The sequence below is a fragment of the Dipodomys spectabilis genome, unplaced genomic scaffold (assembly GCF_019054845.1).
Source record: "Dipodomys spectabilis isolate Male_0828 unplaced genomic scaffold, ASM1905484v1 ptg000046l, whole genome shotgun sequence".
NCBI classification, from domain to species: Eukaryota; Metazoa; Chordata; class Mammalia; order Rodentia; family Heteromyidae; genus Dipodomys; species Dipodomys spectabilis.
In genome coordinates this window covers 10,684,477-10,711,985 of record NW_024870723.1, presented here as the reverse complement: position 1 = coordinate 10,711,985, position 27,509 = coordinate 10,684,477, and the positions used below count along the sequence as shown (strand labels likewise).

Here is a 27,509-nt window from a genome sequence, read left to right as displayed (position 1 = left end):
CTTCCTTCCTTTCTTCCTTTCTTCCTTTCTTTCTTTCTTTCTTTCTTTCTTTCTTTCTTTCTTTCTTTCTTTCTTTCTTTCTTTCTTTCTTTCTTTCTTTCTTTCTTTCTTTCTTTCTTTCTTTCTTTCTTTCTTTCTTTCTTTCTTTCTTTCTTTCTTTCTTTCTTTCTTTCTTTCTTTGCTAGTCCTGGGTCTAGAACACAGCTTGGGCAGTGCCCCTGAGCTTTTTGTGCCACTTGAGCCACAGCTCCACTCAGGCTTAATTGGAGATAAAAGTCTCCCAGACTTGCCTGCCCAGCATCAGATCTCAGCCTCCTGAGTAGCTAGGATTACAGGCATCAGCTATTGGCACCTAGCTGGCATTTCCCTTTTTAAAAGAGAACAATTGCGGGGCTGGGAAGGTGGCTCAGTGGTAGAGCGCTTGCCTTGCATGCTCGAGGCCCTGGGTTCGATTCCTTAGCACCACATAAGCAAAAAGAAAAAAGCCGGAAGTGGCACTGTAGCTTAAGTGGTACAGCGCTAGCCTTGAGCTGAAGAGCTGAGGGACAGCGCCTAGGCCCAGAGTTCAGGCCCCACGACCGGACCCAAAAAAAAAAAAGAACAATTGCATGTGTTTCTTGATGCTCTTGAGCTGCCTTATGAGCATAAAGTTGAATTTAGCACAAGTTGCTTGAAGTATCAATCAAATTTGGTTCTGCTCATTTTGCCTCAGGGTCCCTGCGTGGTGGTCTGGCCTAGCTAGCAATGATCGTGTTCTGTTCTAAGTCTAGTTGGAGTTCAGGGTTGTGAGTCCACAGTTCTGAGTTTGTAGACTAATTATTTTTATTTTTATTTATTTATTTATTTTTGGGTCCGGTTGTGAGTCCTGAACTCTGGGCCTGGGCACTGTCCCTCAGCTCTTTAGCTCAGGGCTAGCGCTCTACCACTTGAGCCATAGCGCCACTTCCGGCTTTTTTTTTTTTCTTTTTGCTTATGTAGTGCTGAGGAATTGAACCCAGGGCCTCATGCATGCAAGGCAAGCACTCTACCACTTGAGCCACAGCGCCACTTCTGGTTTTCTGGTAGTTTGTTGGAGATAAGAGTCTCATGGGGAAAAAAAAAAGTCTCATGGACTTTCCTGCCCAGGCTGGTTTTGAACCAAAATCCTCAGATCTCAGCCTCCTGAGTAGCTAGGATTACAGGTATGAGCCACTGGTACGTGGTTGAGTTGGGCGTTTCTAAATGGGGGAAATGCAAGACAGCTTTGCTTCATCTGAGCCTAGTTTGTGTGTGTGTGTGTGTGTACAGGTACTGGACTTGATCTCAGGGTCTGGGCACTGTCCCTTAGCTTATTTACTCAAGGTTAGCACTCTGCCACTTTGAGCCATAGCTCCACTTCTGACTTTTTACTGGTTAATTGGAGATAAGCATCTTGGGGACTTTACTGCTGGGCTAGCCAGCCACCTGACTAGCTAGGATCACAAGCATGAGCCACTGGCACCCCGCTGGAGCTCAGTCTTAGCAGACAGCTGTTTTATATCACTAGTGCTAACCACGATGTTGGGAATATGATGGGCAGAACAGAGCATCCAGCCTGGAAGGACGGAAAGGTGGTCAGTAGGTAATACACATAAATCTAAAGGAACACATTGTGCTAAGTGCCCTAGAGGAAGAGATGAATATTAGGAAAGAGTAATAGGTAGGAGAATTGGATGATGGGTATTAAGGAAGTCCTTTTTGAACAAGTGACTTAAAACATCTTCTGGTAGAAGTAGTTTACAAGTATGGGCTGGGGGCCCATGTACTGCTTAGCAAGTGCAAGGTCCTGAGTTCACTTTCCAGTTCCACTGAAAAAGAAAGAAAAAAGAGAAGTAGTTTACGAACATGACAACACTGAAGAGGGGCTAAATGAAAGTGTTTCTTCCAAAGTTTTTGCTGTAAGAAGTTACATTTTTTTTTCAGAAAAATATTTCATGATATACCTTCACCTATCTCTATAATCTGTCATTTCTCTGCTTATACATTTGTTTTTTTGTTTTTTGTTTTTTTTTGTGGGGCCTGAACTCTGGGCCTGGGCGCTGTCCCTCAGCTCTTCAGCTCAAGGCTAACGCTCTACCACTTGAGCCACAGTGCCACTTCTGGCTTTTTTCTTTATGTGGTGCTGAGGAATCGAACCCAGGGCCTTAGGCATGCAAGGCAAGCGCTCTGCCACTGAGCCACCTTCCCAGCCCCAACATTTGTTTCTTTAAAAAATACACAAAAGAAGTTGTGTGCCAGTGCTCATGCCTGTAATCCTTGCTACTCAGGAGGCTGAGATCTGAGGGTTGCAGTTTGAAACCAGCCTGGGCAGGAAAGTTTGTGACACTATTTCTTCCAGTTAACCACCAAAAAGCCACAAGTGGAGCTATTACTCAAGTGGAAGAGTGCTTAGCCAGCCTTGAGCAAAAAAATTTCAGGGACAGTAGCTAGGCCCTGACTTCAAGCCTTAGGAGCAGCACCAAAGAAACCAAAAAACCCCTATGAAGAACTCATGCTACGATAGGTATAGTGCTCCTTCCTTACCCTTAGTATGGAAGAGGTTTTTATATTCACACACACAGAGCCACATTGGTTTTATAATCATTATATGGAATTGCATATTAACGCTCTTCAGCGATATATTTTTTTTAACTGACCAATTCTCTAGTGATGGACATTTTGGTTTTCAGAATTTTGCCACAAATGGGTCTTCATCTACTTGAATTTACTGGTTTAGATGGATTCTTAGTGTTGAAGTTTCTTAGTGAAGATGTGTTCATGTTTTGGACAGAATTTTCTGCCTTAAGCAGTGGAATCATTGTTGTTTGGGTTTTTTTAACTGTATTTTTTTGTCTTTTCTTTTTTGGTACTGGGGATCGAACCCAGGACGTCGCACTTGCTAGGCAAGCGCTTTGCCACTGAGCTACATCCCAGCCCAAGCAGTGGAATCATTGATTTAAGGAAAGAAGGTTGCATTTATGTTATTGTTGTTTTAACCTCTTGTTTTTAGGGTAGCAGGTGGCTCTCACATAGCTGGGAAGGCAAGAATTGGGCTTAGGGCCAAGAATAGTGTGAAAAATCGTGCTTCAGAATGCGCCATGGCAGATTTGCACTGGGGCCTGTGTGTAGGCTTGTGCAGCTGGGCCCTGACTGCTTCTGAGTCTGTGGGTGCTTCCAATGGGTGAAGTTTAGCCTCTTGCTCATACAGGGTGGTGTTCTCTGTACATAGGAGGGAGGTACAGCTGCCGAGCAGCCCCTAAAAGTGACAGATGGTGAGCCATATAGTACATTTTACCTTTTGAGAGCTGTTGCCAAATTGCCCTCCAAACTGATGGCACTACTTTACTCTCCCACCAAGAGAGCATAGGGACGTTGTTCTGAAGCACTCACCAGCACTGGATATTCTTGCCGACTTGACAAGTGAAAATCAAGAGTGACATTAAGCCGAACCTGACTGATGATTAGAAATTAGCTGCCCCATCCTCTACCCCAAGGGAAAGATTATTTGAAGGCCAGTTTTGTGGGATATGAGGCAAGAGCAGTGGCTAGGGTGGGTGGTGGTAGTGTGTTCCACTTTGGGTGTTTCAGAAGCAAAAATGGGGAAGGATGAAGACAAATGGATGTTGGAGGATGGGGCAGAGGCTGCCTAGGGTCCAGATGTGGCAGACCAATCAGTGAAGACTTTGTCCTGGAAGTTCCCAGTTGATATTTGTGAGCCAGGCTATGATAGGATTAGAGTAGATTGTTAGTGCAATGCTCTCAGAGCATTGACATGAGGGAGTCTGGGGACAGGGAGGAAAATCTCCTGGCCAGAAATACTGAGGGAATGGACAGGTGCAGAGGCAGTAGGGATGACCCATCTTTAGAGAGAACACTTGTAAACCAGCTAGCCCATAGGCTGGACTTGGGGTCTTTGATGGTCTTCCTCGATGCCAGCCGCTTACTGGCTCTTGGCCACCGTAAGTTAGTAACTCCTCCATCTGGGCTGCTCCCTTTGCACTTTTCCCACCTCAGTGCCTGTTCTGCTGGTATCCTGGGCCTCTGTGGTAGCAGCCCCCTTTTCCTTCACTAAACAGACTTTTACCCCCAACTGCTGCCGGGCTGCCTTTGTCGGAAATGGCTGTACTTCCTAAAGTGTCCTTCCTAACGTGTTACTTGACATTTATCTCAAAGCCATTCCCTCCCAACAACACTAGACCAAAGGAGCAAGTCCTGATTCCAGAGCCCTGCCCTGGCCAAACTCCCTTCTCCTCCACCTCATTCCTGTTACCCTTGCTCATCACTCTTGCATGTGCAGGATTCTGTGACCATCTCTGAGTGGATTCTGCCTTCTCACTCAGCCTCCCAGAACTCCACACAACCAAGCCAGTATTTGATGGTGAACTTGTGTGTGCCAAAGAATGTCTGAAACTAAATGCTAGTAACCTTAGGTTGTGTTCATTGTGAACTAGCAGTTCTAGGGCCCCGGAGTACAGTTGGCTTAGATTGTTTTTTCTTTGTGTGGCCCCATTTTAGCAGTGAGAGAATAGCACAAGGCATTGTTTCTGTGACAGGTCCTTTTTCCGTTGTTGAAGGTTGGTATGCTTTAAATTTACAGCATATTTGTGCAGTGTGTTGGTAACAGAGTCTGTTGGGTGCTCTTATATTCTTTTCAGCTAAAACTCCCCGCAAATAGTTCAATCATTGCTAATTTACTGATGAGAAAACAAGCTTGTAAAGATTTTGCCATTTAGCTAGTATTACTTAGCCCTTAAGTGATGAAACTGGGATTTGAACCTTTGTTTTTTCATCTCAAGCAAGCCTCAGTACAATGTAACTGCTGTGATTTTTCTTCTCTCACAGTTGTTACTTCATTAAGCCATTAAGCTTTGTTTCCAAGTACTAAAAATATTTACCAGATTCCCAAAGGACGTTTGTTTGCTTTTTGTATTTTCCATTGCTCTGTGGATTTTCTCATTGCATGTTGAAAATAGTTATTTACCATAACAGCTTTGTAGTGTCAATGGAAATTAAAAAATTGTCCACAATTCTATGATCTCAAGATACCATGACTTTTTACTTTTTGTTGCTTTCTTATCCAAGTCCATCATGAAGAGGAGCACTTTGCAGAGAATGTAAGAATCCAGTTTTGGGCTGGGAAGGTGGCTCAGTGGTAGAGCGCTTGCCTTGCATGCATGAGGCCCTGGGTTCGATTCCTCAGCACCACATAAGCAAAAAGAAAAAAGCCAGAAGTGGTGCTGTGGCTCAAATGGTAGAGCACTAGCCTTGAGCTGAAGAGCTGAGGGACAGCGCCCAGGCCCAGAGTTCAGGCCCCACGACCGGACCCCCCCCCCCCAAAAAAAAAAATTAAAAATTAAAAAAATTAAAAAAAAAAGAATGCAGTTTTGTTTTATGCTGGGCTCTGTCCTGGTCACTTCTTTCAGCCATTGTTCCCCATGTAGTAGCTGTGCAGGTCTGCTTTCTTTCCTACTCTGGCCTCAGTTGTGTGAGGTTTTGTCTATCTCTTTTCTTCCCTTCCACTGAAGGTGTGAGGAGCTGGATGTTGAGCGAGAACTCTAGAATTGCCCACGTTTGAATTGCCCACGTTTGATGAGTTTTGTCTTTAACTTCCATTATTTATTTTGGGTAAGCTACAAACAAAACCTGAAATGACATAACACAGTACCCCCCGCCTCCCTCTGTACTATTAACATTTACTGTGGGATTGAGGCTTTCTGCATGCACAGCGTAAGTAAGAAAATGAATATTTTATCTTAATACTCATATTTTAGATAAATTAGGAGTTTTTAAAATGAGAAGCAAAAGCAAAACTTTGTAATTAACCTTTTTTAAAACAATTTATTCCCTGAGTGATTTGACAGTCAGAGCTGGAAGGTACAAATCTAAATTTTGCCTACCCATGGGCCTGTGTTGGCGACTAGCCAGGTGCCCAAAGGCTGCTCTTCATTTACATTGACTAGGCGCCCATCCTGTCTTGCTCATCTTGGCCTGCTAGCATAGCTCAGTGCGTGCATCCAGCATTAGTCCTAGAGCCTTCTCTCTGAGAAGTGGCATTCCTGAGGGCTTACTTGGGAGATGAATGCAGTGACCTGCCTGTGGCATGGTGCTGTCCTGAAGCCTTTATGGACAGGATGTTGACTGCAGAGATTGCAGCACTCACCCTGCTGCAGCATTCACACTCCCAGAGGGTTCTTGCCTGGCTAGGCCGTGCATGGGCTAGGTTACAAGGAGAACCTTAAAAGTTTCATTTACTTACTCTCTTTTTAAGAGAATTATTTCAAAGACGTTGTTGATGTGATTGGAAGCTCAGCAAGATTCTTTGACTTTTTTCTTTATTAAGAAAGGGAGAGGGTTTTAGTCACTTTTTTTTTTTTAACAGACAAAATATGGGCTCTTTTAATTCTCAGATTAATTAGCTTATTCTTTGAACTTGCCAGCTTTTCTTTATTAGGGAAACTGAAGTGTCAGAAGAAGCTTGGGGACCATCTTTTGCTATTAGTTTGGCAGTGTTCCTTGAGCAGCATTGGCAAGGTATATAAAATTTTTATTTTTGCCCGCTTAGCCACACAGAGAATTAACATGAATAAAATTTCAAGTATGACATTCCTGGAAATGAGGCCCTTGGACAATTTTGGAATATTAACTCCCAGAGTAAACATTGGTATACACCATTAGGGAAGACTTGGGGTCATTGCCAGCTCCATCTAGGTAAAGTTCTATCTCCAGAGAAGCTGGGTATATAATTTCCTAATTACTGAAATGCACCTGTGAAAGTTCCAGCTTACAAGGGCTATAGGCAGTGAAAAAGAAGGGGGAGAAGGGTGGACACATTCCAGAAAGCTCATCCTGTAGACAAAAGAACTGGAGAATTAAGGCTGAAAATGGATGGGGAGGTCAGATGTCCTGTTTTCTCTGAATTTCATGATACGGTGTAGACTCCCTTCTTCCCTCTTCCCTTTTTCTTTTTGACAAGGTTTCATGATGTAGTCCAGACTGGCTTTGAACTTGTAATCTCCAGCTTCAGTTTGGCAAGTGTTGGGATTATATAAATGCAACACTATACCTGGCTATGTGGACATTTTGATGTCTCTACATGGCTTGGTTTGGAAAGTTATCCTGCATTGGATCAAATTAGTACACTTCAAGATGGCAATTTCAATCCACAGTGGTTTTCAGTTCTTAAACCAGGTATGAATTTAGCTGTAGCTGTATTTAGTTTACAAAATTTCATAAAAGCCTTGTCAGAGGCCACTTACAGACTTAATAGCTGTATTTCTGTAGGACACTTTTTTTCCTTCACCCCTGGCCATGCATTGCCAGGGGTACTGAATTGTATCTGCCTCTGCACTCTTGGGGCCCAGGGTCTGCAGGGAGAATTAGGTGCTGATCCAGAAACGTTATTTCTGGAAAGTTTGTCTAACCAGAGGCCTGTTGCCCCTAATGGCCTTTTCCATAAGCACCTGAGGTATGACTGAGAACTCTACAAGTAGCCTTGGAAGGCCTGATCCTGCATGGACCTGATCTCTTGACACCTCACATCCCTTGTTTCCATAATAAAGCACATTTTCCCTGCCTTAGAGCTGAGGATCCAGGGCCTCATATATGCTAGGCAAGTGCCAGACAACTGAGCTATATTCCTAATCCTTAGTTGTTGTTGTCAATTGAGCTATATCTCTAATCCTCAGTTGTTGTTGTCAACTGAGCTATATCCCTAATCCTTAGTTGTTGTTGTTGTTTCCTTTCGGCTTGGGAAGGTCAAAGTTATTGGGGTGTTGAGATATCATGTATATTTGAATACATTCTAGCAAGCACTATGTACTTTTATGTGCTTGTCTTATTTTTGGCACCTCTATTTTCCCCCCACGTCTGTAGCTGGAATTCAGGGCCTGGGCACTGTCCCTGAGTTTTTTCACTCAAGGCTAGTGCTCTACCACTTTGAGTCACAGCGCCACTTCTGGTTTTCTAGTGGTTAATTGGAGATAAGAGTCTCACAGACTTTCCTGCCTGAGCTGGCATTGAACTGCGATCCTCAGTTCTCAGCCTCCTGAGTAGCTAGGATTAAAAGGTGTGAGCTACTAGTGCCCAGATTTTTTTTTTTTTTGTACTGGTACTGGAGCTTGAACTTAGCAGGGCCTGCTCCTTAGCTTTTTTTGCTTAAGGCTGGTGCTCTACCTCTTGAGCCACAGCACCACAGCTCACCTTCTGGCTTTTTGGTGATTAATTGAATATAAACATCACACAGATTTTCCTGTCTGGACTAGTTTCAAACTGTCATCCTCAGATCCCATCCTCTTGAGTAGCTAGGAGGATTACTTGGCTTGTCCCTGGCTTTTTTGCCCAAAGCTGCTGCTCTGCCACTTGAGCCATGCTACTACCGCCTATGTTTTGCTGGTTAATTGGACATAAGAGTTTCATGGACTTTCTGACTTGGGTTGGTTTTGAGTTGAGATTCTCAGATCTCAACCTCCTGAGTTAGATAGGTTTACAGGTGTGATCCACCAGTGCCCAATGCCACTTTTTGAGATAATGTGGCTTAGTGAACTGGTCTTTGGACTCAATCTGGGCTCAAACCTGTAGTCTTGAATTTCTGAGCAGTACATAGATCTCAATTTCTTCTGTAAATGGTGGTCAGTGGAAGGGGTGAGAATGCAGTGAGGACCAGTCCTTGTGGGTAGCCATGATAGTGGTATATGGTGTTTTAATAATTTTAGTGCCAATATAGTTTCTGTGTGCGGTTCTGTGAACTGAGATTTCTCACTTTGATTAACATAAGTACAGTATACTTGAGATGATTTAAAATGTGCAACACATAGGTTTAATTTTTAAGACATGTCGCTGGAGTGCCAGAAAGAAAACAACTGGGAACCAAAAGCCCATGAAAGTTGAATTACACATCTTGCTTTCTGGTTGCTGCAAAGGTGGTACTAAACCAATAGATGGTGCCATTATGTTGGGAGCTGAAAAACATTTTCTCCTAGAAGTCATCATGTTGTACTAGGAATGTATTGTAGTCAGCCCTTGCCAGTTCTTAATCTGTTCTAATCAGAGTAGACTTTGTTCTTATTTTTTTTAAGTCTCTTACAGGTAAAATAGTGAGGTTTTGAGTAAATGTATAGAGTGTTATAATCTTTTCTGTGCTGACACTTTACCATAAAGTCTTTTCGTATTTGAGTTCAGTCCTTAGTCTACCCTCAACTAAATAAAAAACCCTTGCCAGTAGTATTTTTTCAGAACAGTTAATGTAATGCTCACAGTTTTAAATTTGTTTGCTTTAAACCCCACTTCAGAGAGTGTGAGGTTAACAAATTCCTCTTCACCTGCTCTTGTATCAGAATTGGCCTTGCTAAAGAAAAGTGCCTTTATACTCAGCCTAGCACTGACTGGTCTTTTATACTCTCATATTGGGCAGATTAAGTAGAATGTCACTTTAGGCATCAAGAGACTTCCTTAGGTAGTTCATAGAACAAAGGTTTTGCTCCTCCCCAGATCTGGGTTCAAATTCCCATTTTGCTATATAGCACCGTGACTTTCAGTATGGTCTTGCACTTCTCTGAACTTTTATTTTTCATCTCTCAAAAATATCATTTATTCCACAAGTTACTTAATGAGAAATATATATGTAATTGCCCACTTATTTTCAGTAAGTAGGATTTCTTCTTGTTTGTATACCATCTCTATTGGCAAGATAAACATTGTGATTAAAACTGAGGGTGCTTTCTTGTTAAAATTTCTCATGCCTTTTGTTCTAGAGGACTCTAAGGGAAAGACCTGTTAAAGTGAACTGGAATGCACTTTGGGGTGTTGTGAAATGTGGCCTAGAGTTAAGGCTGCCTTTGAGAGATCTGTCTGTTCCTCTTCCCTGTGTTTCTGCTCTGTGGCAGGAATGCAGAGCCTGGACCGGTTAGCAGCTTGCTGAGCTCCTGTGTTGGCAGGCCCAGCCTGTGGGTAATTGTCACACTGTATCTCAGCGCAGAAGTATAAGCTTAGATGATGCCTCTATTTTAAAAGAACACTTTTTTCCCCATACTATGAAACATTTCACTAACATATATTAATAAAACAAAAACTTTCACATTTTAGGCCTGGATGCTCTGATTGCTAGACTCTCATAGGAATGTGTTTAGAACCTGTCAGGTCCTTGAGACATTATAGTTGCAATTATGAGAAAAATCCCCCTTCCCATTAAGTGGTATATTAGTTTATTAAAGTAAAATGTAACTCCTTGTTACATTTAGAGAAGGAGCAGCATGGTTTGAGAAATTAGTTTTTGAGTGAGAAGTGTAGGATAATTAGAAAGAATATTTTTAAGCATATTAAATGGGATAAATTTTTAAAAATTCATTGGGAAAGAAAGGTAGACTCTGACACTGAAGTGTGCTTGCTGATGAAAAGGAAGTTCTTCCCCTCACGAGGGTTTAAATGTAATACTCAGTGCTTACTCAGGAGTGAAAACATCAAATTAAACTGTTTATGCTGACAAAGGACAAATCTGGATTTCAGCAAGGCATGCAAGATCCTCTGATTGCTTGGCTTGCGCCCTCAGAAGCTTTTGGCCAAGGCTTATAATGAAATGCATGCATACAATTAAACCATTTCGTCTGTGGCTGAGTGAGGAGAGGTGCTCCACTGCTCTCTAGTGGCTGGATGCTTTCCCCCAGAACCAGCATTGTTTCATAAACATAAATCAGCTCTTTATACATTGGCACCAGTGGCCCCTGGAGAAAGCACTGGCACCAGGAGGCGAGGCCTTGTAGGCAGGAGTGGAGTGAAAAATGACCCCCATCCATGGGTCTGTGGAAAGCACCAAATTTTCCTCAGGAAGAGTGGCCAGTTGACGCACAATGAGCGCAAGTGAGCGAATGCTCTGTCAGGAAGAGCCGACACTGATGGATGAGGGAGTTGGGCGGGTGACTCCTTTATCGCTGCATACATCTTCCACCTTGGCAGGCCACGGTGGCGAACAGGTCCTTGGTGCTTAAAGCGGACTGCTCCTTAGCAGGAGCCTTTTCCTGTGTAGATCTGGTTAAATTGATTTGGGGAAAAGCAATGGGAATCCATTTCCTGCTGCCTCTCAGAATGTCACCATTTTGAGAGAAGAAATTTTAGAGAACTCTGTTCCCATTAAAGCTGCCAGCCTAGGGAGTTGTTGAGACTGAGAGTATAAAATCACTGCTGGGGACTGGGGTAGGGGTGGGGGAGGGCCCTTGTTCTAGGCTCTGTCTCCAGCATTCAGCTTTATATGCTGTGTTTGTTTAGCCCTCACAGAGCCACCGAGGAAGGTGCAGTCTGTTGTGCTCCTGTTGGTGTTGGTTTCTGTGGCAGTGCCACCTTGTGCTGGAAAGGAAACTGCCTTCTAGAGCAGCCTGGCAGCTATGTGAACCCCAGAACTGTGCCTGGGCAGCAGTGTGTTCCCAGAGCCTGGCACACTGGGTGTGGTAAAATTGATTGTAGCAGCCCATGGGCTTAGGAACCTGGGACCTAGGCTTATCTTTTCCTCTTACTGACTATATTGCTTGGGGAAAATTATTTGAAGCTATAGTTAAGCCTCAGTTTTCTTGTCTGTAAAATAGGAAAGTCCCAACCCTTGACTTTAGGGTCTGGGACCTAGAGGACTCTGAATAAACATTTTCCTCTTCCCCAGGTTGAGATTTTGTGAGCATGGATTCTATCAGAAGAAGCAAATTTCTACTTACTGGTTTTCAGATCCTTTTTAATTTGACTAGGCAGTATGTTTTAGGAAATTATTATAGTCTTAGTAGTTCTAGTGTGTCTAACAAAGTAAGTTACAGAATTGTTTGTTTCAGTGAACTCTTAACATAAAAATCACATGCTTAAAAAATCCCATTATTCCTGGCCATATTAATACAAGTGTTTTTAAACATATAGAACAAATGGAAAACAATAGTTAGATTGTAAAACTTAAATATTTTATTTCAGATTTTGTTCTGGGTTGGACTGTTCTTTCAGAACTTAGGTTCACATTGAACTATGGGGCAAGACATGGTTGTACATGCCTATGGTCCCAGCTATGCAGGAGTCAGAGGCAGGAGGATCGTGGTTTGATGTCAACATGGACAAAGTTAGCAACAGATCCTATCTGAAAAACAGAGCAGAAAGGACTCAAATGGCCTTGAGTTCAGTTTTCAAGAACACAAAACAAAGCAAAACAAATGTTCCATAATCTGAAATCTGGCTCTGCAAGTAGAAACTGGCAGATAGAGGTGCCAGCTCAGGTACATAATACTGTACATAATTACCCTTAGTCTATGCATGTAAGATATATATGTAACAAATGAATTTCATATGTAGACTTGGGTCCCATCCCAAGATACCTCATTATAGTTACACACATGAAAATACTTCAGAATCCACAGCACTTCTGCTCTCATGCATTCTGGATAAAAGATAGTCAACCTGTACAAATACTGATGAGATCAGATACACCTTCTGAGGTTTTAGAAAACGGAGACTAACGTTTTCACCATTTTTTAGTTAGCTTTATCAGTTGTTTTTTTAATGTGGCTACCTTAAAATAAATGCTCCTAGAACAGATACTTGAATGACATGGCTAAATAGTGAATGATGTGTATTTAATCATTTAAAACATTTAACAAAAATTCCAGTCTCATTTGAGTTTCCAAGTAATAAAACAGCATTAACTATATCTAGATGTTTGGTGATTATTCTGTTGAAATCTGAAGAAAAGCAAGCTTGAAAGCATGCTTTTTGGGGGACGAAAGCTAAGAAGAGATAGCTGCTTCTTCTATGCTTACGTGGTAATCTTGATTTCAAGCATTTAGCTTTGCTATTTAAGAGGTAACATGGAAGAAGTGAAAGAATGCCATGTTTTAAATGTAGGAAGCTCTGTCTTTAAGGGTAGTAGGGCTCAGTGGTAGAGCACTTGCCTAGTTTGTGAAGGCCCTGAATTTAACTCCTAGTACCACAAAGGAAAAAGGAAAAGAAAACACAAGGAAAAGCTGGGTGTGTGGTGGTACACACTTGCGATTCCAGCACTTGAGAGGCAGGCAGAGGCAGGATGGTGAGTTTGAAGCCAGTCTGGGCTACATAGTGAGAACCTACCAAAAGGAAAGCAGAGCTGGTTTTGAAAACCCTGTTTTGTTGGTCTTAGGCCATGTGATTAAGGAAAGCTCCTCACATTTGGGTTCTAATCCCCCTGTTGTAAAGTGGGAACACTACTACCTGTCATGTCTGAGGAGTAGACAAAACTGGTGGAGAGCAGTGTGCTTTGGAGTTTCTGAATATGACAGGTGTCCACTGCAGTCGGGCTTGCCACAGCAAACTCCTAAATCAGTGCTGATAGGCTCACAGGACTTTATTATTAGGTGGTTTTACCTCTCAGACAGCCCTAAGGAAACCTCCAAAGAACAGTGGTGGAGGCATGGTGTATTTATATGTATGCAGTGATAAATTGCTGTTGTTCCTTGGGACTGTTGACTCATGCATGGATTGACCTTCAGGACCCTGTGTACAAATTTCACGATAAGTTGCCTGCTGCTGTCACACACACAGATGTGACAGTTAGCAAGGTCTCGATGTTTTTCTTATTTTTTTTAAGCCCTTTATAATGTTGGATCTTTTCCAGATTTATACCTTAAAAACATGCAAGTATTATACGCTCTTTAAAGAACAATTTACAAATACAAGTAAACAAAATGAGAACATTATACCCAGAGATAAACATAGCATTTTGATTTATTTCCTTCTAGATTTGTATTACACATCTTTCAATTGCAGACAAATGCTTCTACTCAAAAATAAGTTTAAGAAAAAAAAACCAAAAATGCTCTATTTTGTCATGTTTAATGATTGTTCATGTATTTATTTACCCTATCTTAATTATTATACCTTTAATTTATCTCCAGGGTGGGTCAGTCCTTCCTCCCGTCCCCTTCCCTCCCTCCCTTCCTTCCTTCCTTTCTTCCTTCTATATATGTGACTTGGATACTTGTCCATTTATATCCTTAGAAGTCTAAGTTTCCTAGCAGAATTGCTAGTTTGTGGTGATGTAGAGCTCTTGATTTCCAATCAGTGTTTCTAAATTCTCATTTGAAAAGTTCTGTGGCTTTGGTTCCCCAGCATTTCAGTGAGTCCCATTTCATTACAGCTTTGTCACATTGGCTATTGTTCTTGTTAGTCTTTTCTAATTCAATCTCTTTTCCCATTTTTGTAAAGTGATACATCTAATATTTGTCGCTCATAATTTTTCTGAGTTTTAGGGCTTATATTTTACAATGCTTGAGGCGTTGTTGGTGTGTGGGTTGTTTCTTTTTAAGTCAGTGACATGTGATTCATAAGAACAGATACTGCACTTTAAAAGCTTTGCTGTGGATGGAGTCCTTGTTGCATGGGTGTTGGGGTCCCTTAGGAGACTTGCATTTATGGGTGACTCTCCGTGTCATTGTGAAATTCCAAAGGTGAGCCATGCTTGTGACAGTCTGTGTCCTCTCCGTAGGACTCCATAGGGTGACAGTAGCAGAAAGAGGATTTCATCGAGCATCTGGCTGGCTGGCTGCCGAGTGGATTAGAGTCAGGAGTCAGGAGTGGACAGGTTGGGTAGGTGGGAGGGACAGCAGTGTGATCATGTCTCCATCACAGAGGCTTTCCCAGAGTTATTCCCAGTGCTTACTTAGTTACATGTTGTTTTTCTGTTTTAAAGGGCTTTGTTATAGAAGCCACACTGGCTACTCAGCGACTGTGGGTGGACTGAAAAAGGCAGACTTGTGGGGGTTGCTAGGTAGCGGCTACATGGCGGCTTCTGATGAGAGGAGAAGTTTGCCAGTAAAATTTGAGACTGAGCCTAGTAAGCTGTCCTGCAACAGCTAGTGCCCAGTCAAGGTGTGGACCAGGCTAAGGGCAGAGAGTTAAATTGGACATAGTTCATTGCTCTAAAGGCCTTTTTTACTTTTAAAAAAATTGAACTTGTTGGGCTGGGAAGGTGGCTCATTGGTAGAGCGCTTGCCTTGCATGCCTGAGGCCCTGGGTTCAATTCCTCAGCACCACATAAGCAAAAAGAAAAAAACCGCAAGTGGCACTGTGGCTCAAATGGTAGAGTGCTGGCCTTGAGCTGAAGAGCTGAGGGACATCACCCAGGCCCAGAGTTCAGGCCCCACGACTGGACCCCCCCCCCAAAAAAAAATTGAACTTGTTTTACCTTGAAGTTCGTATTTTATTCATCCTAGGTGAATTAGGCAATAAATGTCTTAGCTTTCCCAAGGTGGTTTTTCCTGTCATCACTCCTGGTAGACCAGCTCACTTTCATTGACTCCTTACCATTCAGTACAGCACAACCCAACTCAGGTCTGCTTGGTGCTTCTGTGTGTGAGTGGCAGCCACATGTGGAGCTGAAGCTCCACATTGTGAAGTTCCAAAGGTGGTGAAAGGATTGACAAGATAGACTTCTGTGGGGTGGGTGTTAATCAAGGAAGACTCCTGGGAAGACTTGAAGTTTCACTTATGGTTACAAGGGGGGCTAGTGTCGGGGCAAAGGGACCACCATACATCAAGGTGAGAAGTCTTGAAATGGCATTGGGTATTTAAGAAGTGAGTCAGTGTGGGGATGGTGGTGTGTGGCACATGCCTGATCATATTTGTTCTTCCTGAGCTGTATGGTAGCATAGGAACTTTGTGAGATGGCCACATGGGATCCAGCTGGGACAGGAATTTAGCACCACTGCAGTGGTTTGCTTGAGGAGGACTGAGATGTGACAGGCACACGCTGGCACACGGACATGCTCAGCATGGTATCTGGTGTCTTTCTTCTGTCTGCCCGCCTCCTGCCAGGGTGAGAGTTCTTGGTTCCCAGAGCAGGTGGCAGTGGTGTTCATCTCCTTAACCACACATACTCGCATATGACGCACAGGCCATACTGTCCTTTGGCTTTCTGAAGTTAAGATGTCTTTGGTTTGGAGAAGAACATGGGAGTAAATGGGCCTTTAGAAGGCTTTGCCTTAGCTTGGTGTGTGATGCCAATGCCAAATTGGTAGCTGGACATTGAAATAGTGGATGGCTTAGGCCATTATTAATGGCCTAATTATTAATGGAAACTGAGATGTAACTTATAAATGCTTTGTAGGTCACATGGCAACTGTACTTGTATGGTGTCTGATGATTTATTATATATGGCTTTGGGTAGAGAGCCAGTATCTAGGAAACTGGAATAAATGATGAGAGGACACTGTTTTGTCATCTCCTTTTGTATGTTGTGGTCAACTTCTTTTCTCCTGTGTCTCTACTGGATTGCCTTGCACCTGGCTGCTGTAGGCTGGGTGGACCTGTATAAACTCTGTGAACTCAGTTTTTCAGGGAGTAGTTTCAGTCACCTAGAAACCTGTTGACAGTCTCTCCTTGCATTTCTGTGTACTTCTGAAAAGGGGGCGCCAGAGTCCTTTCTAAAAAGCTGAGAGGGGGAGCTAATTTGCAAGTGATTCAGAAATTATCTTGACTTGAATTTCCCTTTCTATTTAGGCTTATTTTGGGGCCTATTTAGCTTTGATTTCAGGAGCAGCAGAATCAAGCAGTTTAGAAGGCTCTACTTTCTAGAAAATATCTTTAACACTGTGTGTGTTTGGGTTCAAGTTATAAACAGGAAGGGGCAGAAGTACCCCTCACCCCTGTGTCCTTCCCATGTTCTGCTCCAGACCTGACAGCTCTCAGAAGCCATTTCTGTGCTGTGGAGTACCTTTCCCCCGCTCCCAGCCCCACTGCACAAGCCCTTTTTCAGGAATTGAGGGTCTACTATGTAACATTTCCACCTAGAGAAATTTGGCCTAGGCAGTGTTTCTAAGCAGGAAAACGTTTCTGATAAAGGAAGAGTTACTCTATTGGGAAAGAAATGTGTATTTTTTTTCATTGCCTAAAATATAGAATGAAGCTGAGCAGAAGGAAATATATGTCCCTAGGAGAAAGAATAGAGTCAGAAGTATTTACTGTGAAAGTGCCCAAGAAAAGATGGCTCAGCAGAAAAAAATGGCCAGTAATTTTTAAAGAAAAAATGCCTTTAAGGTAAGCCTGGTTTTCTCTGTGACAGTAATTTGTTATAGTCTCCACAAAGTTGTTACCTCCCCGGTAAATGCCCTGCCCTCTCCTGTCCTTGCTAAATGTGTACTTTGGGCCTCTGGTCCTTACTCTTGGGCTCTTTCTTCTCCAGCATAATCTTGGAGGCATAGAAAAGGTGAGCTAGCCACTGCCTGCTCAGCCAGAAGTATTTTGTGTCTGAAGCATTTTTCCTGAGATTTCCCACGTGTAATTTTCTTGTGTCTTCCTGACAGCTGTCCTTTGTTTTCCATACAAAACCAGCTCCTTTTTCACTGGTAACATCAAGACCAGCTCTCATCTATGTCTTAAAACAGAAACTTAGGTTTCTTTGTTTCTCTTGACCCTTGAGTCTCAGGTGACCTGGTGCTTCACAAAACTTGGGTGGAATTTGACCCTATTTCTGCATTTTTTTAAGGACATGCTTAATTTGAAATTCAGAGAGATGTGATTTGGTACATTAGTCTCTGCATGTATGCTAGGTTTTTCTGCCTGTGCTGTTTTTCTGTCTGTTTAATTTTGCTCTCCTTTTAGGGGCTTTTTTTTTTTTTTTTTAAATTTTAGGAGAAAAAATTGCAAGAGGGGAAAATGGGGGTTGCCTTTTGCTCCCAAAGCCTAAATGAATAGTCATTGCTTGTAATGCTGGTCTGCACTTGACGCTTCCTACTGCTTTCGACGTGATGTATCCGGTGCTGTGAAGGTAATGATCCTCAACCACAGCAATATTCCGGAACAGGAGTATCTGTCATATTCATCGGGATTACCATGTTCATTGATTTGTGTCTGTAAATCTGCTGTTCCTACCCTTTAAATTTGATCTATAATTGGACCTCCTTAAATGGTTCAGATAAGGTAGTCTGTATTTCCTCAATGTAGTGTTGCTGTCAGCTTCTCCTTTTTCATTATACATTCAGCAGACTTGATAAAATCAGCAGGACACCTCATTTGAAACTGTTTAATCGCTGCCTTTTTCCTTTGCTAAACCATTGAGGTGGTCAAGCGATGTACACAAATCATTTTAAATAGAAAATATGGTTTTCTCTGTGACCCAGCTAAATAGATAGTGTTATGCAAAACAAGTTAAAAAGTAATAAATGCCAGAAAAATCTTCTAATTGGAGTAAAAAATTGTGGGCAACTCTCTCCTTTCTCCAAAAGTAGAGTATCCTGAAATATTGCCAAGACTGTACAGACAAGATGATGATTTTCTAAAGATTTTCTCATTTCTGAACAAAGCAAGTTTAAAATTTCAAATAGTGCTGAGCTGCCTTTTGCAGCCATTCAAAGGGAGCTCATACTTATTTGTAATGCCTTTACATTCTACTTTGGTAGGGATAAATTTGCTATCTGTTAATATCTATGCAGCATAACCTTTCAACCATTTGCTATTGTGATAATAAATTTTTGTTTCTTTGTCTGTCATTTTGTCTACTCAGCTGTTACTCTTCAAAGTACAAACTAAAAATAATAGCTCCAAATAAATGCCACATAATAAAGTGTTTTACAGTTGTAGCTGGAATAACCTGGTGGCTGCGACTTGCAGCCCTATTACCATGGCTGGTGCGGTAGTTTCTTCCCTGTGTGTCAAGGTGACTCTACCAGGGCTGGCTCATTAAAACAATGTATTCTTTTTAACTGGCTTGATATTTAGCATAGTACCCAGCAGCCTGGCAAGGCACACTATGGAGCCAAAGCCTCTCATATAGGGTATGGGAAATTGTGTGGTGTTTGTGTTCTGAAAAAATACTAATTCTCCATAAGCTCATTTCCTGCTTCAGCATTTCATTGTGAATGATTTACAGTTAGACTCATCAGTGTAGAAGTAGGTCTGGCCAGTTAGTTGCAGGTTTACCCAAGCTAGTGGTAAGTGGGACTCATGCTCTTGCGGAGCACTGGTTTTCTACCCTGTTGATGTGGCCCTCTAAGATTGATATTTCCACTGTACTCAAGTATGACACTGGGAATGTTTTGCAATTTTTGCTGTCCTGAGGTAAATGAGAGATGGAAAAGACGAGAGTTGGAAAAAATATGCTAAAAGTGCATCTTTTTCTTACAGGTTCTGGCTCCTTGGCAGCAATGGCTGTGTTTGAAGATAAGTTTAGGCCAGATATGGAGGTATGTAAGTCCTTATAGCTATCTTCTTGCAGATACTTTTCTAGTTGTTTATTGCACATTTTCAGAATGGTTTCCTGTTCCTCCTCTAGCAGCATCCTTTGAGTTCTTTGGCACAGGTAGAGTGTTTGCTGAGGAGATTGGCTTTTTGGGAGAATGTCCCTTGTAGAGTCCTGGTGTGCCCTTCCTGGGCTTGAAGAGCTAGCACTGCAGATTTTTGATCTGGACTTAAGGCTGTCTAAGACTTCTACTGACTGCTGTAGCATGGAATGTGTTCTTGCGTGCTAAGATTTCAGTATAATATCTCAAAATGATAGGTTATTTTTCCTCATTAAGAATAGAGTAACTATGTTGTGTCTGACACACAGAGATGACTTGAAAATGGTTGGTTTTGAAAATCCATATGGATTGTTCAACATCTGAGGACAAGGTCATGTGTTCATGGAGTCTTCTCAAAGTGTAATGGAACTGGGGTCTCAGATAAGCTTGTAAGAGATTCTTTATTTCTTCAGTGGTGGGAAGGGTGGATCTCGTGGATGACTTTCTTTCTGTCTGCTTTAATAATAGATGTGACAACCCCCCCCACTATGAAAAACCTCTTTAATAACAGATCTAGACTTCTTACCTTGCATATTTGGAAAGAACACACAGTGTGCTTAGGTGTTCATGGTGCTTCATTGTTCCTTCTCTGTGCTTCAACTGCACCTCTAAACCAGCATGTCCAGCATCATCTATGCTTGATGTTTCAATGGTCACTTTTTAAAATTTTTATTTATTTGTTTATTTTGTCAGTCATGGGGCTTGAAAATGGTCACTTTTTTGGAAGGGTGTATCTACTTGGTCTCCACAGTTGGTATGCAGTTTGAAGAGTGATTTATTTCATCCCTCAATTTGTTGGTTTCTGGCATTTCTAACTTGCATTTTATTTAGGCACCAAAGAATATCCCCGAGGAATACTTTTTGACATTGCTTTATGCTGGTTGTCTTTGGGGGAAGATCACATATTAAAAGTATTTTGTTCTTCCCCCATCTTCATGTCATTGGATTACTAGGTGTCATTGGAGCTCTGAAGTTCTCTCTGCCCTTTAGGTGTTGGCCAAGTGCTGTGAAAAGTCAGATCATTGAATTGGGGAAACTGATCAGCCAGGACAAGGTTTCTGCCACAAACTACTCTGCCCTTTGGACATGAGGAAAGCACAAATAAACAGGAGTTAAACAACAACAACAGGAGTTAAAACAGAGAATGGATAGGTGTTTTCTACTGAAAATGGTAATGTCTTGCTCCAATTAAGAATAGTAAACAAGGCTGAGTATAAAACTAAATGAAATTAGGATTTTGTTCTCATTTCTCAGTGTGAAACTTTTTCCCATGTCAGCATTATTTTCTGTTGGGGCTTGTGAATACCTAGAGAAAATTTAATATATACTAGGCCACTTTCAAAAGAAAAAACAACTTACCTAGTCTTCTAAGTAAGGGAGATTTGATGTCATGCTCTTCTTTAAACCACATGAATCTTCTCAAATATTCTTGAGAGTTTGTCTATTTCTATCAGACTCTCCATATATTAGAGAGAAATGAGAACTGTAGAAAAAGTTGAAAGTATGAATATAAAGTGACTTAGCATTCTTCTTAAATCATTTTATACTGTTTAGAGTTTGGACTTGAAATGTATCCAAGGCTACAAATTGAATACCTATGTGATTTGAGGAGAAAAGGAGAATATCAGCATCCCTCAATAAAAGTTCTGATACTACCAGTCGGACAAAATGTATTTTACAGATTAATTGTATCTATAACTGAGCACATAGTGTTTTGCATTACCTATAAGATCCTAAAATAGATTGAATAAGTATCCATTTCAGATTAATTCAGATGAATTTACATTTGCAAGTTTGTTACTTAAGTTAAGCAAACGACAGTGACAGTCAGTGAAAATCACTGTGAAGGTGAGAGTAGGTAGACTTGGTTCTCCAGTGTGGACTTGAAAAATGAACAGAAGGCAAATAATAGTGTAACAGCTGGTAGCAGATAATACCTTAAAATCTAAATTCACGTTAATAGGCACTAAGAAAATTATGGCGAATGGGGCTGCAGCTTAGTAGTAGTGAGATTACCTAGCAGACACAAGGCCCTGGGTTAGATGCTTAGTACTACAAAAAAGAAAATCAGATTGATCACATGGAGAAATAGTACTATTTTAAGTATATTGCTTCAATATGGGCTAATTCCACTTTATTGTTCTTGTTGGTCATGGGGCTTGAACTCTGGGCCTGGGTGCTGTCCCCCAGCTCTTCAGCTCAAGGCGAGCTCTGTACCACTTGAGTCACAGTGCCACTTCTGGCTTTCTGGTAGTTAATTGGAGATAAGAGTCTCATGGACTTTCCTGCCTGGGTTGGCTTTGAATCTCCATCCTTAGATCTCAGCCTCCTGAGTAGCTAGGATTACAGGCATGAGCCACGGGTGCCTGGCTCCACTTGTGTTTATGTAACATGTCACTAGTTAAAAATGACTGGCAGAGCCAGTTTTGTTGTTTCATGAATTAGTCACTTGTGTGCTCTGTTTTTTAAATACCCTATCCAGGTATCATCTGTTCTTTAATTTTAAAATTGAATGGTGCTATGGCTCAAGTGGTAGAGCGCTAGCTTTGAGCAAAAGAAGCTCAGGGACAGTGCCTGGGCCCTGAGTTCCAATCCCAGGACTGGCAAAAAATTAAATAAACAGATAATTTACATATCATAAAATGAACAGATTAAGTATGCAGTCAGGGGTTTTGACACTTGTAATCACAAGTGACCATCACTGAATATACACATATTTCCAGTCAGTCTTGCCAGTCTTCCACAGCCATGTCAGTTCACCTTAACTTTATTTTTAAGGGAGTTTGTGTCTGTTAAATCCTGGATATGATGTGCTTATTTAGTGTCCTCTAAGACACTGTGAATAGAAACGTGTCACCCCTATGTGCAAGCCCAGGGGTTGAATATTGAACTTCGGAAAACAGAGGTCACTTCTGCCATTCTTGTGTGCAAGCTGTTCTTAGAATGATGTGTTCTTGCTTGCTGTCATGACTCCACATTGCCCATGTCTACTCAGTGACTTCCTCATTTAGTTTCGTCCCAGTGCTGCATGGGACACACTGTCCCATTTCATGGAGCTGATTTCAGGGCATCTCCCCCCCCCCCCCCCCCCCCCTATCAGTGAGAGTGTGAGCTCCTTGAGGGCAGAGACCATGGAACCTTCTCTGTTCTTCAACTCCTGACCTTTAGTACATGCTTGTTGATCCTGAGCCAAAGCAAAATCTGAGTCATCAAAACCATCTGGGAAATTGAGGGGACTTTCTCTCCTTCCTGTCTGGGAAGGGCTGAACATGTTTTTGAGATAGCAGGAAGATAAATAAGTACACTTCTCAACAATCTTCAGTATTGGAGCAGAGTCAGCAAACAGATACCCTGTGAAGTAACCAGGCAAAGGAAGATGGGTCGCAGGGCAAGTGTTCACTGAAGGTCAAGGTCACAAAAGCCTTCTAGTGTGGCCTGAGACACACTTCTGTTTCAGGTCATTCAAACCAGTGACGTGTTTCCTTCGATTCAGAGTTTCAGAGAAGCTACCAAATAACCAGTGAATTTAAAATACTAAAGAATTTTTTTTTTAGTTTCTATTGGGTTTTGCATAGGGTATTACGGGCAGAAAGTAAGGTAAAGCATCAACGTATGACAATATTTATTATTATTATTATTAGCCAGTCCTGGAGCTTGAACTCAGGGCCTGAGCACTATCCCTGAACTTCTTTTGCTCAAGGCTAGCACTCTGCCACTTGAGCCACAGTACCACTTCTAGCTATTTTATGTATGTGGTACTGTAGAATCGAACCCAGGCCCAAGATAGGCAACACTCTACCAATAAGCCACATTCCCTGCCCCACTAAAGGATTTCTAAAAGTTCTTATACATTTATGACCCAAATGTGTTTCCTAGAGTGGGTTTGTAATTTTTATTTTATTTTATTTTTTCCCCCTTTGCTGTTAACCTGGAAGTTTGAGGGGAGAGACAGTTAATTCCTTTCTCTTCCTTTGCATATGGTGATGACTGGTACCTAGTAGGGTTCAGCAGTATTTGTTGATGGTTGGAAGAAAGGCATCCAAAGCAGTCTTATGTACTTTTCAGATTAATCCTCCTTTGAAGTAAGGTAGTAACTTCATAGTGTTCAGCAGCCACCAAAATCAAGCCATGAAAAATTATGTTTCCTATTGGCAATAGATGTCATACTTTGTCAGCAAATGTGCTTATTTAAACATTAGTTAGAATAGTTGGTTTTGAATGTGGGTGTTGACCTAATGACAAGGAGTCAGTTACATGAGGGGTGTTTGGGTGACAGTGAATTGTGTAAAGCTATTTCTTGTCCCCCTCGCCCCCTGTCTGCTATTAAGGTGGTGGTTACCACAGGCTAACCAGAAGAGGTCACGTGCTGGCCACACTGGCCTTTCCAGGACATTTTTTTAGTTAAGTGTAAGGAGTGGGACCATAGTATCCGGAAATAAGTTGTTTCTGTCTTAAAAAAATGGCTGAAATTGCTGGGTGCTGGTGGCTCATGCCTGTAATCCTAGCTACTCAGCAGGCTGAGATCTGAGGATCACGGTTCAAAGCCAGCCGGGGCAGGAAAGTCTATGAAACTCTTAACTCCAGTAAACCAGAAGTGGCACTGTGGCTCAAATGGTAGCGCGCTCATCTTGAGCTGAAGAGTTGAGGGACAGCGCCCAGGCCCAGAGTTCAAACCCCATGACCGACAAAAAATAAATAAATAAGTAAATAAAAATCGCTGAAATTGCTAAAATAAAATACAGATTTTTATCTTTAGGGTGGGGAGGGAATTAAGAAAAGAGTAGACACTGAGGTTCTTCTTCTACTCTGTTTTTCTCTAAGATGGAATGTTTTCATTTGGCTCAGTGAGAAATTAAAATTTTTGAAGATTATAATTCATTAAAATGGGTAGAAGATTAATATTTAGTCTGTCAAGATCAATACTGTCCCCTCTTTGCACTAATTGTCAGAATACCATTCAAGGGCCGCCCAAGGGTGGTGGTGTGCGGCAGGACCCTCACATCACAGGGAATGATTCAAAGGCAAACTGTCCTGCACCCTCTGGTATCGACTTGCAAATTAGCATCTGGAATCTAATTAAACAAGCTTAATGAAAGTAGCAGCTGAATGCTGCTGGAAAAGACAATCAGGCATCCCCCCCACCCCCCATACATATTCTGTACCATTGAAGTTGGTCACCAAACACATCGTGTGAGCACAGTTAAAAAAATTAGCATTTATTTGAAGAATAGAAACTATTTTTCATTCTGTTATGCGTTTGGCATGCTCTGGTGTCCCATGAGAGCCATGCCGCAGCAGATAGTGCACAATATTTATAAATCCATGACAGGCAATAATAGCAACTTGAAAAATTCTTTTGCTAGAATTTCAAGTTGAGAGCTGCCAAAAGCTGAGAGGATCAGATCTGCAGTGGCAGCTGCTGTGCCCTACAGTTAGAATTCTAGACTTTGAAGATGCTCAACTTAAAGCAATGAAGACTGCAGGCTTAGCCAATTTTTGCAGGTTTCTAGAGCTCTGGCTCTCTGCCTTTTGAAGATGACTTGCTGAAGCTTCTACCGCTGCCTGAGGCATGCTAACACCAGCAGGATCTTTTCCTCAGTCTTAGTGTGGCTTCAGTTTTAAGTAGCACATGCTTAGTCAGGGCCAGCTGTGCTGGTCCTTTCTCTGGTTGCAGCACCCAGGGATGAGCTCTTACCCTGTCCCTTTCAGAGAGAAGCTGTGAAGATAGATAGTGACGTATACAAGTGCCACTTCAGCTGTCTGATTTATGGAGTCATATTTTATCACTCGGCCTGTGCTGGCCTCTAGAGAAACCCTTGCAGATTGCTAAAGATGTGAGCAGCTATCGCCCTAAAGGCTCACGGTTACCTCACAGACGTGTTGCCAAACACCTAGCTGCCAAGGAAGCAGAATTAATCTGTCATTGCAGGCAGCTATAGATCCACTTTAAATAATGAAAGGTTTGATACCAATATGCTGTCCTGACAGCAAATGTTAGTTTATTTTCTTTTTGAAGTCCAGGAATAGAAAAACCGAAGTGTCGATTCATTTTTGCTTTGTAGGTGGATGGTCATGTAAGATATTTCCTTTATTTTTTAAAAAAAAATCTGGGGTAAACCAAAGGAGGAGGCTGCAATGCTTGGTAAGAAATGTACGCATTATCCTGCCCATGTAATTGTAACCCCTCTGTACAGTATGTTCACAAATAAAATTAAATTAAAAAAAAATCTGCTCAGAGTGGTATGTGGCACACTTGATGGTTTAGAGGAAAATAGAGCATGAGTTCAATATGGCCAGACAGAAAGGGGCACAGGGATTACCTCGAGTCTCTTTTCAGGGTGCTAAAAGTATGTTTCTGGGCAAGTGAGAGTCCTGTTTGTAAGGTGGGATTCAGAGACTCATTTTCAAGTTGCCCCAAGAATTAGATTCAGACTGTAAAAATATCTCCTATGGTGGCAAATACAAAATTGGCTCTAAAATATGGCAGCTGCCTTTTTCTAGCTATTCAGTAGTAGGATAGAAACGTCCCATAGCAACAACTAACGAGAATATTTGTGCTGGCATTAGGGTTAGTGATTTATAACATAGATGGCTGAGAGTTTTCTTTCCTATCTGAAAGCTTGGTATAGAAGCAGACTCTTATGGAGGACATGATGACAGAAAATGGAGGTTGTTTAGTACATAACATATGCCAAAAGAGAGGTTTTGAAAACACAGTGATCACAATAGCTGATGCTTACGTCATGCCAGGTTCTGTTTTCCTCCCCCTCCTGCAGCATTATCTACTTTTCAGCTGTCCTGTAAGGTCGGTATTTTGTCTTCTCCATTTTGAAGAAAAGAAAATGGGCATGTTAAGGAGATCAAATCACTGGCCTAAGGTTATACATCTGATCAGTGATGGAGTCAGGATTTGAACCCTGGTTCATATGACTTTGGAGTCCTCTGGTAAAATCAGCCACTGTGCTGTTTTGCTTCTTTTGGAGGCCTATGATTCTTTGATAATAGAATAGGAAAGACTTCTGACTTCTGACTCAGCAGAGACATGAATGGACTTCGTGGGCTGTTCTTTTTCTCTTGTAAGAAAAAACAGAAAGCCAGCCAGATATTTGGCAGAGGAGGTATATAAATGTAAAACTTAACCTCTTTGGTAAACTCAGTGAGTGGAAGGAACCCAGAAACAGAAAGGTTCAGGAAAATGACAGGCATTGAAAGATTGAGGGTGATGAGGGAGGAAGGACAGAGGTGAGGGGGGAAGGAGAGATGAGATCATTTGGCAAATCCTTTTTTGTTCTCTTGCAATTTTAGTTTAGTTTTTGTTTTCTTTTTAACTTTTAAATATTCTCCATTTCAAGTCTCTTGTGATGGTTTCACCCCCAAAGCTTCAAAGATCATTTACAAAAGAACTGTTTTTCTTTAGATAGCTGATGTACAGATGGCATAACCCTCCTCAGATTTAGTAATGAGACCAGGAAGTCTTTAAGTACTGGTGAATGGCATTTGTCCATTTGAGGCAAGTTATGAATAATTTGAACAAAATAAAAAAATAAATAAGACCATCGTATTTGAATAATGAGGGGCTCTTTTTTTCCCTCAACTGCCAAAACTTTTTAATCTTGGTCAACAATGGTTCTGTCCTCTGTCTTATTTAAGTTGCATCTGTGGACTGAGCTCAGGAGCCCTGACAAGCGGCATATGAATTCTGTATTCATTAGTGATCTTGATCCAAATGCCTCTGTCCCTGCCACGGGGGCTCAGGTGTGGAAGCTGCTGGCTAATCCCACCAGCTGACATTCTGAGCTTTAATGACTCCATAGGAAGGTGACCACTCGCTGGGAGGTTTGCTGGCGGGACCCACACAGCAGACAATGGAGATCAAGGGAGACGATCAGTGTTTAGCCTGAGCACCTTCCTGTGCAACCTGAACCCCGTTGGCATCAAACACAGCTTTAAGTAAATGCAAAATTAAAAAAAATCTGACCTTCAGCAACTATTATAAACAATGGCCTTCTTATCTCTACTGATGGTGCTTAAGACTTTTTCTTGTAGTATTGTAATAGGTGTCAGTTTAATGAGCTGAGCTTGACTTTTCCAGATTTAAGGTATGTTTGTCTGAGGGGAAAGGTGCAGTTTGTTGGACTAAAATTCCTTTTTTTAAGTGCTTTCAATGCTAACAGTTTTGTTTATTTGATCTTTTAAAAAAGATTACTGTTAGAATGTGGGTTTATTGATTGACTTGTGACATGTCACTAG

At 41.7% G+C, this 27,509-nt stretch overlaps 1 protein-coding gene across 1 annotated transcript in view; it reads left to right on the top strand.

The window, feature by feature from the left end:
* Nucleotides 1–27,509, top strand: part of Psmb7 (proteasome 20S subunit beta 7) — a 56,272-nt gene that overhangs the window by 10,052 nt on the left and 18,711 nt on the right. The window contains exon 6 of the mRNA XM_042678708.1: nucleotides 19,105–19,163. Coding sequence (XP_042534642.1) covers nucleotides 19,105–19,163 — 59 coding nt within the window. The remainder of the gene's footprint in view (nucleotides 1–19,104; nucleotides 19,164–27,509) is intronic.